A 12,632-nucleotide genomic window follows, 5' to 3' on the forward strand; every position below is an offset into this window, starting at 1 on the left:
GCTGAATTACAAAAGAAAAGTGAGACTTAAGTAAATAATATCTTTCATATTTAGTGACAAGAAAGTTATACTCATTTTTCGGTTCACCATCTGCAAATTAGAAATACACCAAACTAGAAATATTTAATTTCAGTCTTGGGACATAACATGGCAAAATACTTATTATTCATGTTCTATTCATACTATAATTATTTCATTGGAAGTTCCGAAGGCATACCTAGTGACATCTACCATGAATTTGTGGGTGCACAAATTACACTGGAGTTTTCCGCTATTACTGACATATGTATACATAATTCTTATCAAGATTAACAGGAAATCATTTAATAATTTATATTTTAAAATTGTTTTGCATACCAAAGAGGGGAGGTTTTAAACAGAGCAAATCAAGTTTAGGTGAAGCACTTAGGAAATTTTCAAAACAAAATGACCAAATACAACTTCAAATTCAAAGTTATGACAATAAAAAAAGCAAGCCAAACATCACTTGAGCCAGGACCATAAGTAAAGCACTATGATACACTTCTAATGAATACTGCTCTTGTAAGAGGCCAATGATGTATGTTGTAATATTATTTCTATTTCACAGATGGCAAAACCATGGCTCAGTGAAATTAAATTAGTTGACTGAGGTCACAAAGCCAATCCCAAAATTTGAACTCAAGCAGTCAGATCCCAGAACAAAAACTTCACCCCATAGTGTTCATATAGCATAGGTAAACAGCAGCAAATGTCTAAGTCTCTGTTTTCACATCTGTAAAATGAAAATTAACAGACTTATTACGTCAGTTGGAAACTGCATTCAGTTGCAAATAAAAGGACATCTCTCAAAACTAAGAGCTGCTAAAACAGCTATTTTTTATTTCATTCTTTCACATAATTTGCTCTAGCAAAAATTCAAATGCAAGCTGTGTAACTCCACAGGTTTCACAGCCAGGACACTGAACTTAACATCACTCTCGTGTTAGCTATTCTCCAACCCTCAAATGAGTGTCAAACTCTTTCCTAAAAGGAGTTTACTGGTTCTGCCTCATCTCCGCCAGTCATCCTATCAGTCATGGGTGGCAGATTTCTGGGGAAAGTCTAAGCAAAAAAAAAAAGAAAAGAAAAGAAAAAGTGTATTTCTTTAATAAGTTACAATCTGTTTCCCTTGACTCCTTGGCTGGAAAATTCAGGGTCAAATTCAGTACTCAAATGCAGTACACAATTATTTTCAATGCATGATAGCATCTATTTCTCTGCTTCTTTTAATTAGTTCCTAATCTTGATCTTGCCCTTTTTTACACTTATTTTTGTAAAGCAACCTGAAATTTTGTTTGAAATTCTAAAATAGACTGTTTCTCTCTTGAAGAAACACATTCATTGAAAAATACATTTGGGGGGAAAATCAGCCACTATAATTTTTATTGTCTTGGCTGATTCAGGAATGAAAAAATGTTATTTCTTTAATGTTTCAAGTTTGGATTATGTGGTAATAATAACATAAAATATTTGCAAATATCAAAGCCTAAACTTAACTTGTATTGTACACAAGTTAAATGAGGAAAAAAACCACTTCCCTACCTTTAAGGAAAGGATATAAAAATAACCAAATATTAAAAAGCAAAACTAGAAGACTTCCATGTTCAATAAAAACAAATCTACTCCTTCTATTTACTGAAATGCTGCTGTGATTTTCTGACTGTTCAGTTGATACACTTGCATTTCACTAAGCAGGCACTTCATGGGGGTTTGTCCATGGCAATGAGACATACTATATCTTACAACAGCCCTGCTTCAAATGTTACTTTATAAAGTCAAAATGAGCATTAAAGGGAATCACGCAGCCACATTTTCTGTTGCTAACAAAACCCATCACTGATCAGCAGGTCAAGACAAGGTGAGCCTGGCTCCCCCCAGCTCAGTTTACAGCCCCTTTCTGCTGACAAAGCGGCTTCCTGCAAACCATCTCCACCATAGCAGAGCCACTGTCAAGCTGTCAGCCAAGCATGAGGACTGAGAGACATCGGGATCTGATAAAGGCAATCCTGTTTTCCAGAAAATTAAACCAAATAACCCAATGTCTGGTTCACTTGACCTTTTATTTTCTCTGAAAACATTTTTAAATAGTATGACTCTATAAGCAACTCGGTATATGATCACAGACAGGTTTGTTATTGTTTCTAATCCATTGAAACTTTAAGCAGTTGAACACCATAAATTTGTATTTTGGAAACAAACAAAAAAATGTATATAAAAGTTGTAGTCAAAGAAAAAAATCAGAGTTACAGAAAGACTGCCTAGTAATTCACTAAAATTATTTGATTTTAACTCTCTAGTAAAATGTAGACATCAAAAAGGCAAAATTCAATCAAAATTATCATATTTGTCCATGCATTTACATAATGCCATTACTAAATGAGGCACTAGGAAATGGCGTATGTGTACAGGCAATGTCCCTAAGGGTTCCTTGTCAGGTACGCTGTGGTGTATACATTCTAACCACTGTCTTACTACTGGCCTGTGTGACATCAGAATATTCAAGCTAGCCTGGCTGGGCGGGGCTCAGCGGTTGAGCATTGACCTAGGGTCCAGGAGATCGGGGTTCGATTCCCGGTCAGCGCACGTGCCCAGGTTGTGGGCTAGGCAGCCGATCAATGACTCTCTCATCACTGATGTTTCTCTCTCTCTTTCTCCCCTTCCTCTCTCTGAAATCAATAAAGATATGTTTAAAAAAAAAAAGAAAGAATATTCAAGCTAGGTCAGAGATTGACCAACTATTTCTATAAAGAGCCAGACAGTAAATATTTTAGGCTTTGTGGCCCAGATAGGGCATCTATAAAGTGTTCTTCCTCCCTCCCACCTTTGTCTTTTTTAAAAAACAACCCTTGAAAAACATAGCCATGGTTAGTTCCTAAGCCTGTACAAAGAAAGGCTGGAGCCTACTTTGGCCCAGGTGCCAAACTCTTAGCATAATATTTACTAATAGAAAAGACTAGAAAGGGTTAGGGTAAGATGTATTAATAATTTAAATTTATGAAGAGCTTTTCAAACATTTAGTTTCTACTTCTTATTCTACCAAATTTTTATGAGTGGCTAAACATACATAAAGTACATTTAAACTGTTTAGGTAATCTGTGATTCCTTTCCTTTCTCAGTTATACTGGAAAAAAACAAATAATAATATAATTGCAACTACTACATAGAAGACTAACAGGTATAAAGGATTTTCACTTAGATGATTGAATCTTACATAACCATACTTGCCTAGATTATCTTCATACATTAATATGTATGTAACAGAATGTGCCCAAAACAATCAATGTGGCTCACACCAGCTGGAGTAGCTATAATAAAAGTAACCAGGAAGGGGGCACCATTAAGCAACATGTGTTTAGTTGTCAACTATATAGGTGACAAGTTTAACGGGCAGTCAGGGAAATGGTCACCGAAACAAAGGTGGCAATCAGATGGCACTGACAAAGTAAAGAAAGCCTGTAATGTTGTGAGATGCTCCACAAACATCAGTGTAACCTAGGAGGACTGCTGTGAGCAGTAGCTGGTACGAAACCCTAACTCATCAAGACTTCAAGGAATTGGAAGAGAATGGCAGAGAGACAGCCATGGAAAAGTGAAAGTATGATGCTAGAAATATTTTTGTAGGATACAGTAAAGAAAAACCTATAATAAACACACTGAGGTTAACATGGGCAGATTAGTGATGCCAGACACACTTCTTGTCAAGTTCTAATTAAAATACTCAGGGATACACACAAGAAAAAAAACTGACCACAGCATAAAAACTTAAAAGATAAAGAACCACACAAGAGGGTAATAGCTACTATTGATACCTGGTTGGGATAGACTGAAAAACATCCTTGAACTTTGTATGAAATAGTCCACTCAATCAAAGAGAAGAACACAGAAGATAACAAAAAGGGCCACATCAGGTAATCTAACAACACGATTTACAGTGAGAGCTTTGGTTCATTCGATATAAGCACAACCTCCAGAGGGACTGGAGAGGCCAGCCATTGGGGCAGTTGACTGTGTCTATGTAACGGAGCCCCAGTAAAAACTGTGCACACCTAGGCTTGGGTAAGATTCCTTGGTTGGCAATACTCCAGGCACGTTGCCTCACCCCATTACCAGGAAAATCAGTGCTGTCCATGATTCCACTTTGAAAGACAACTAGACACTCCATGCATGAACTTTCCTGGACCAGCCTTCCCTTGGCTGATTTTAATCTATCTTTTTTTTTTTAATATATCTTTATTGATTTCAGAAAGAGGAAAGGAGAGGGAGAGAGAGAGATAGAAACATCACTGATGAGAGAGCCATTGATCGAGCCCACAACCTGGGCACGTGCCCTGACCGGGAATCGAACCCCGATCGCCTGGATCCTAGGTCAACACTCAACCACTGAGCCACGCCCGGCCGGGCTTAATCTATCTTTTTGATGCAGTAAACCATAACTGTGAGTATAACAGCTTCTATTGAGTTCTGTGAGTCCTCCTAGCAAAATATCAAACCAGTTGGTGGTCTGATAATATGGAATTGCCCCTAATTTGGCAGTTATTATTATTACATTTTAATATAATGCCATCAAAATAATCCAAGCAACCAAAGTTACAAAGTAAACATGTTTTTCATACAAAGGAAAACTGGCAGAATCAAAATTAAAGAGGGAGATTTGTCTGACAGGTTTATTATCAATAACTTAGATTTAAATAATATAGTTAATCAGGCATTAATAATATATCTATCAAACAGTGTGCCCTGAAGAGAACATGCCCCACTCCACCTATTTTCATCTTTGGCACAGTAACAGAAAATTGACATACATTAAAAAATACATTTGGCCCGGCTCAGCGGTTGAGCGTCGACCTAGGATTCAGGTGATCAGGGTTTGATTCCTGGTCAGGGCAGATGCCTGGTTGCGGGCTCAATCCCCAGTCGGGGACATGCAAGAGGCAGCAGGACAATGACTCTCTCATCACTGATGTTTCTCTCTCTCTCTCTCTCCCCCTCTCCTTTCCTCTTTCTGAAATCAATAAAGACATATTAAAAAAAACTAAAAAAAACCCTTTGTTTTCATAATATCGTAAGACAAAAACTAACTTTAAAATACAAGTCTACAACAAGCAATTAGATCAAAAAGGAAAAGTAACATTTCAAGTTTTGAAAACATAAAAATGGCATCACTAAAGAATCCATGTAAATAAAGGAAGAAGAATACACAAATAAACTGAGTTGATAATGAGAAGGGCCTAGAACATAAATTTTATTTACTTTTATTTTTTAATTTATCTTTATTGTTGAAAGTATTACAGATGTCCCCCTTTTGTCTCCATTGACCCCTTCCCCCACTTAGAACATAAATTTTAAATAACTTAAAAATTATAATGCAATGCTAACAAACATGAAACTCTTGATAAAAGAGAGAATTTCAGGAGAACCCAAACAAAAACAAAACATAGAAAGCAGAAATTTCAAAATATATATCTATCTCCAACTGCCAGTGGCCTTCCCCCTTGAACCCACTGATCCATCAGTGTCCTATGAGAAGAACAAGCAGGCACCAATGGCCTCCTGATGTGATCAAGCAGGAAGCACACATTACCATGTGTGGACAAAAATCCTGAATCTCACTAATGTCCAAATAGATAAGTCCAAAACAATATAACAGAGACTAAAATAAGTTAGATAACACCATGAGAAAGTAATCAGTCAAATCCAGACTATGAGATATCCTACAAGACAAACAACCTTGTTTCTTCAATAAATCATTAGCATAAAACAAAGGACAGGGTAATGAAGGTGAGGGGGTTGTTTTAGTTTAAAAGAGGCTTAAGAAATTTAAAAAAACATATGAAACACCTGGACCTTATTTGGATCTTGATTTGGCCAAGCCAACTTAAAAAAAAAAAAGTTGGAGGATAACTGGGGAAATCTGAATATGAACTGGGAGTTAGATGAGATTAAAGAATCATTGGAACTTTTGTTAGCTGTGATAATGGCACTGTGGTTATGCAGGTAAATGTCCCTGAGGGGTGGGGCTCATGCTAAAGCTCACAGGACAGAAATGTCATGCTGCTTGAGGTTCCCTGCATGAGACGAGAAAAACACAAACCAACCTACCAACCCTGACGAAGCAAGCAAGCGTGGAAAAATATTAACAACTGCTAAATCTAGATGATAGGTAGACAGGATAACTGTACTATCCTCTACTTTTAGCATGTTTGAAATTTATCAAAATAAAAAGTAAAATAAATTACCTGAGCAATTTATTAGCTCTTTCAATGTATTAGCTCTTTCAAGTTTCCAACATATAATTCCTAATCTACATAACCCATTTCAAAGTACATCATATACATATAAAGATTCATATGATTCTGTATAACTTTAAAACCAAAACATGACCAATAATTAGCATTTTAAAAAATTATACATCAGCCGAGATGGTGTGGCTCAGTAGTTGAGCATCAACCTATGATCCAGGAGATTCCAGGTCAGGGCACATGCCACAGGTGTGGACTCAATCCCCAGTAGGGGGCGTGCAGGAGGCAGCCAATCAATGACTCTGATCATTGCTGTTTCTATCTCTTTTCCCCTTCCTCTCTCTGAAATCAATAAAGAAATATTTAAAATAAATAAATAAATAAAAATTATAGATCAATTTCACTTCAGACTATAGTTAAAAAAGAGCTACTAATAAATCAAATGCTACAGTATATTAAAATACCCAAAGGATTAACCTAAAGAATACAGATTCTAACATATACAACTTTATATATATTTCCAATTTTGTAATATGTACTCATATAAACTAAGGGAAAGAACCCCAAAAGGAAATACATTAACATATTAATGTGATTATCTCTAGAATGGAATGATAATAGTTCTTGCTTATTACTCATGTTTTATATTTTTTGTAATATGTAATTCATTTACCTAGAAAAGTAGAAAAGCTAGGTATATATGCCTAAAATTTTCAAATTTACTATTAAAATCATTTTCTATATGGAACTGTCAGTTACTTACTAGTAGTTGGTCAGCATTATCTTGGTTACACACCCAAGGATATGTTTTTATTGATTTTGAGAGAGAGGGGGGAGAGAGAGAGAGCGAGGGAGAGTGACAAACATCAATGTGAGACAGAAATATCGACAGGTCACCTCCCATATGCGCCCCAACTGGGAACTGAACTGGCAACCTGGGCATGTGCTCTGACTAGGAATCGAACCTGCCACTTTTTGGTGCACAGGACGATGCTCCAACCAACTGAGCCACCTGGCCAGGGATCTTTGTTAAACTTTTAAGTTACTAATATACTTCTAGGGCAAATGTCTAATAAGTGAGACCACATAAATTTAATACACAAAATAAAACTTCTTAAAATCTAACAAGAGTGAGGCCACTTATAGAAGTAAAACCATAAACAAATAAGTACAAATATATGTGTACATACAAATATGTATATTTAACAAAGGGTAGACAGAAAAGTCAAACACATGTTTTTCCTAAGTGAAATAATTTTAATAATAATAATCCATGAGAATGGCTAATCTATATGGCAAATTATCATGTGTATAGCTACGAGACATATTAACAACTTAACTCTACTTGATAGCACTAAATCTGTCATATATGCTCAGATTTCTATTGTTGACATAATAACACTGACAACTTAGAATATCAATAAGCACAAAGAAAGAAAAGCACACCATCAAAAAATATGGGGTATAGAATATTTATCAAAGAGAGTACCTAACTTCTCTGTTCCATCCTAGGCACTCACATTTTACTCCTTCAAAAATGTAACTTCTACCTGCAAGGAAAGACCTGTGCCAGGTGCACATTTCATTCATCAGAAGTCAACTGTGCATGCTGGCCTAGGAGGAAGGGGCTTTAAAAATAGTCAAAGAATGTTTGTACTTTAAGAATACAGATTAATTTAAAAACTTAGACTTTCTGAATAGAAGAAGGTGTGGCCTCCTTGTCCGGTCAGTAGTTAGCTATATAGGTACCAGGTTATAGGTGTCTTCGCCTTTTAAAAGAATTGGGCTAACTTTTATGAATACATTTTATTTTTCACTAGATAAACAATAAGCTGATTTCCATTAAAGACAGTTTTAGGGGGGGAAATCTACCTAACCTCTTTCCCTGAAATTTCTAAACTATGTAATTTCTATTTAATAGTTTCCCTTGCATATACAGATGGTGACATGCACGTGAACAGTTAAATATTGCACGTGGGACTGGTGGGGTGATGGCTAAAAAGAATGACACCTCACTATCAGTCCCCAAACCACACAATGGGTCACATTTACAGAATCAGTCACGTGTAAGATACTGATGACTTGGATTTTTAAAATTCTAGACTTTCACCCGTTGGGATTTAATCTCTTATTGGCCCTAGAGACTGGGCATTGTGGAGGCAAAGTGGTCTCCTATTTCACACACGTACCATGTCTACAAAAGCCTCAGAGACAAATATTTAAAGAACCAAGCCTTCAAAGAGATTCCAGCCTAGTCTGCAACAAATATTTATGGTACATTTTAGATCTCTACTTTTATAAATACAGACCAAATGTCACACCCTGTAAACACTCTGCAAACGCAGTGTCAGGTTTCTATGAGAGCCACAGGCAGATGGCTCTGAGGGCCACCTTACCTGAGAGAGCATCCTGGGCCTCAAAGAACGTGCTAAGACCCCCTTTCACACACGCCAGGCTGCCCTCACTCTTCTTGTTCGCCTGTCTCTTCAGGGTGGCCGCTGCCATTTTGAGCCGTTCAAAACTGAAATGAAATAAAGAAACCGAAAGTCTGAAACTCCTAACAAGCAAGAGAGAAATAAGACAACACATTAAGTATAAAATACTGAAACCCACATTAAGAAAGATACAGACTAATATAATATGTAACCAGATGAAAACAAAAGCTTTCAAATTCTTACCTAGAGCTAAAACTTTTATTGTGAATGCCAAAATTACAGCAACTAGAAAAGAGATTAGCACCCCTCAAGTGGTCACTCCAAATACAGAAGACCCTTAAGAAGTAAACATACATGTAGATATTTTTATGACCAATATATAGCAGCATATATATGCCAGGTAAGGAGTTCTGAATATCATCTCCCTGCTGTTAAGGCCTGGATCATGCAGTGGTTGGAAGCCATCTAAGGAGGATCTTCTCTGTACGTTCACCTGTATATTCTGGACACAAGTGAGCATACTGTCCTTACCACATCAACAGCCAGTCTTGCCATTAGCAGTGAAATTACAGAAAAAAATGGGGGAGCTTTTCAATTCACAATCTAAATAACTAAAAAGACCACAATATTTTAGCTCTACATCTCAAGCAGAGAAAAAAATAGGTAGTTCTCTGTATTTCAGAATTTTTATTTCTATTTGAGATAAGAAATTTGGCTATAAAACTTTGACTATATGGAGTGTCATGATAGCCATACACAGAAAGTAGATCAATTCTGACTTATGGTAATAGAAAGTGCACATCCATAATGTAAAATTAGAAGCATCTCCTATAATGAAAGATTTCAGACATTTGCTTTAAAAATTTATCAGGCTGAATTTATTCTATGTATATACCAACTTTTCCTCATGTTATCTACTACTGGTTTTCCTCCCAATAGGTGAAGAATTTCTCCTAAATTATACTTTAACAAGTTGAATTTTCAAGAATATAAATTTTAAGCAATATTACATTCATTAAAACATTTTTATTAAATATAATTGTTTTCAAAGTCTTGCAAAGAGTTAAAAACCTGATCTTGTAGAGAGTGGGTAAAACGTAATTAGCAGATAAAAAGGAGTACTTTAATTTTCAATATATGACCTTGTGTATTTTTTGCCTAATTTTAAACCGAGTCTTTGCAAAATGATAAACCAAGTCACCTTCCTTTGCTCTATGGTCTGGGAAGTAGGCGTGATTCCTACTTTACACCAGGACTTGAAAGTTTTGTTATTTGCGTAGAGAAAACTCACAATTGGGCACATCAGTTTAGCTACCCAGCTGAGACTCCACAAAGTTTTAATGGGTTGCACAAATAATGAAACTGACAGAAACAACATGAGAGTAAGAAATAAGGGCCCTCTAATTAATAATCCCATTTTATAAATAAGAAAATAGGTACCCTGAGATGTTCACGTGCTCTGAAGTGGCAGAGCCAGATCTAAAACCCGCATTGCTGTACAATCCTATGAGCTGCACTCAAGTGTAACGATGCATAGTCAACAGTCCCACATAACTAACCTGGTGGTTGAGTGGTTCTCTATGAGGTACCAGGCAGCTGAAAAATTCTCACTTGTAAAATCAGCACTCATTCCAGGAAAGAGCATTTCCAGTTCCTTCTGGGGAAATTTACTTCTGATGGAGAAAAAAAGGTTATAATATATTTCAAGTTCTACTACTTACAAAGATGTAGCAGACATCCAGGAATGCCTAGTAGAATGGATATGAATATAAACCATTATGATTATTCATCTACATTATGAAGCCTGTATGTGTGTACAAGATACACTTCCTACACTTCAGCGGATTTCTTATATATCTATTTTGATTATATATATGATAGGAAATTCATTAAAATATAGAAATTACATTAACACTAGAATATAAGATTTAAAGAGACTAAGCTGATGCTTTATAAAAATCTATCCAAATAAGAAATCAGTCCCTAATCAATGGGTAAAAATAAAAATCTAGATACAATGAAATTTAATAATATTAAATCAGTTTGTTAAAAAAACTTTAAAGCTGTTTTAAGGCATACCATGTTCAAGTCTGAAATAATTTTAAGAAAAGCTTATGATAACAGGCAATACATTATCTGCAGCTCACTTTAATACCTACTTTTTTTTTCAATCCTCAGCTTAGGATGTTTTTTTAATTAATTTTCGAGCAAGGAAGGGGTGGGGGGAGAGAGAAAGAAAGAGAGGGAGAGAGAGAGAGAAACATTAATGTGAGAGAAACATCAATCCATTGCCTCCGGTATGCAGTCCAAACCAGGGATCAAACCCGTCACCTCCTGATGTATGGGACAATGCTCCAACCAACTGAGCCACAGTGGCCAGGGCTCTTCCCTATATTTTTAATGTCAACTTCTGGATCAACTCACTTACATATTAGTTCAAATACTAATTAAATATCTACTATAGGTCAGACTCCATGCTAGAGGTCAGACAGTTGTGTCAGAGAGCAACAGTAACACGGGGAGCCCTTGCCCAAAGACGGCTTATTAGCTAGCAGCCCTAACTACACCCCATCCTGCCCCTGTGCAGAATGAAGTCCAAGTTCTGTAGCCAGTCTCTCCATGATCCAAACCTACTTACCTCTCAGGACTTGTACCTACCACTCTCACCCTCTAACCCAAAGCTTCAGCAACTTCAAAGGCATTATATTTTCCTGCACACATGCTTGTTCTTACTTTGTTACTCTGACTGAAATGAGCTTCTAACCCCCATACACTGAATAAGCCTAACTCACAGGGTATGAACAGAACAACATTATTTTATAGCTCAGTGTCTCTTTGTTTTGTTTGTTTATTTGTGGGTTCTTTAAAATTATCCATTGCAATTTTATTATGCATTAGGAAGCTTAACTTAAAAACCAACAGCACAGTAAAAAGATGTCATTTCTGTTGATAGCAGAACAGGTTTTGAAATATATTTTCTTTTAAATGTATTTAGTCTGTATATAATCTTTGTAAAAGATGTATATATATTTTTGTCAACCCTTCATTAACTTTATTTAACATAATTTTTATTGTTGACACTATTATATGTGTCCCCTAATGCCCCCTTTGACAACCTCCACCCAGACCCCTCCCACACTCCCTCTGGAAATCACCACACTTGTCTGTGTCCAAGGGCTTTGTACATATGTTCTTTGGCAAATCTTTTCACCTTCTTTCATCCAGTGCTCCCCCACACATACCCTCTCCTCTGATATCTGTAAGTCTGTTCCATGCATCCATGTCTCTAGCTGTATTTTGTTCATCACTTCATTTTGTTCATTAAATTCTACATACAAGTGAGATCATATGGAATTTGTCTTTCTCTGGCTGGCTTTTTTTACTGAGTACAATAATCTCCAGGTCTATCGATGCTATAGCAAAAGGTAAGAGTTCCTTCTTTTTGTAGCTGCACAGTATTCCACTGCATAAGTGTACCACAGCTTTTTTATCTACTCATTGATTGATGGGCACTGGGGCTGTTTCCAGATCTTGGGTATTGTAAATCACACTGCAATGAACATAGGAGTACATATATTCTTTCTCATTGGTTTTTCGGGATTTTTAGGATATATTCCCAGAACTGGGATCACTGGGTGAAAGGGCAGATGTATTTTTAATTTTTTTAAATTCATCTTTATTATTGAAAGTATTACAAATGTCTTCCTTTTTCCATCAATCCCCTCCACCCTGTTCCCCTCCTCCCAGGCCCTCACTACACTATTGTGTGTTAATGGGTTATGCATCTATGCACATAAGTTCTTAGGTTAATTTCTCCCCACCCACCCACCTTTCCTCTGAGATTCATCAGTCTGTTTGATGCTTCCATGTCTCTGTTTCTATTTTGTTCATCAGTTTATTTTGCTCATTACATTCCACATGAGTGAGGTCATGTGGT

The 12,632-nt window shown here is 36.4% G+C and overlaps 1 protein-coding gene across 4 annotated transcripts in view; it reads right to left on the reverse strand.

Moving 5' to 3' along the window:
- The window catches only part of EXOC2 (exocyst complex component 2), a 150,860-nt gene that overhangs the window by 108,155 nt on the left and 30,073 nt on the right, over positions 1 to 12,632 (reverse strand). For all 4 annotated transcript variants that reach the window (XR_001602697.2, XM_016206378.2, XM_087820693.1 and 1 more), the window contains exons 4-5: positions 10,255 to 10,368; positions 8,657 to 8,781 (exon numbers count right to left, since the gene is read on the reverse strand). Coding sequence is in view for 3 of the 4 variants with exons in the window: in XM_016206378.2 (XP_016061864.1) it covers positions 8,657 to 8,781; positions 10,255 to 10,368 (239 nt within the window). In the remaining variant the exon portion in view is untranslated. The remainder of the gene's footprint in view (positions 1 to 8,656; positions 8,782 to 10,254; positions 10,369 to 12,632) is intronic.

Source organism: Miniopterus natalensis, chromosome 9 (genome assembly GCF_054644295.1).
Source record: "Miniopterus natalensis isolate mMinNat1 chromosome 9, mMinNat1.hap1, whole genome shotgun sequence".
Lineage (NCBI taxonomy): Eukaryota > Metazoa > Chordata > Mammalia > Chiroptera > Miniopteridae > Miniopterus > Miniopterus natalensis.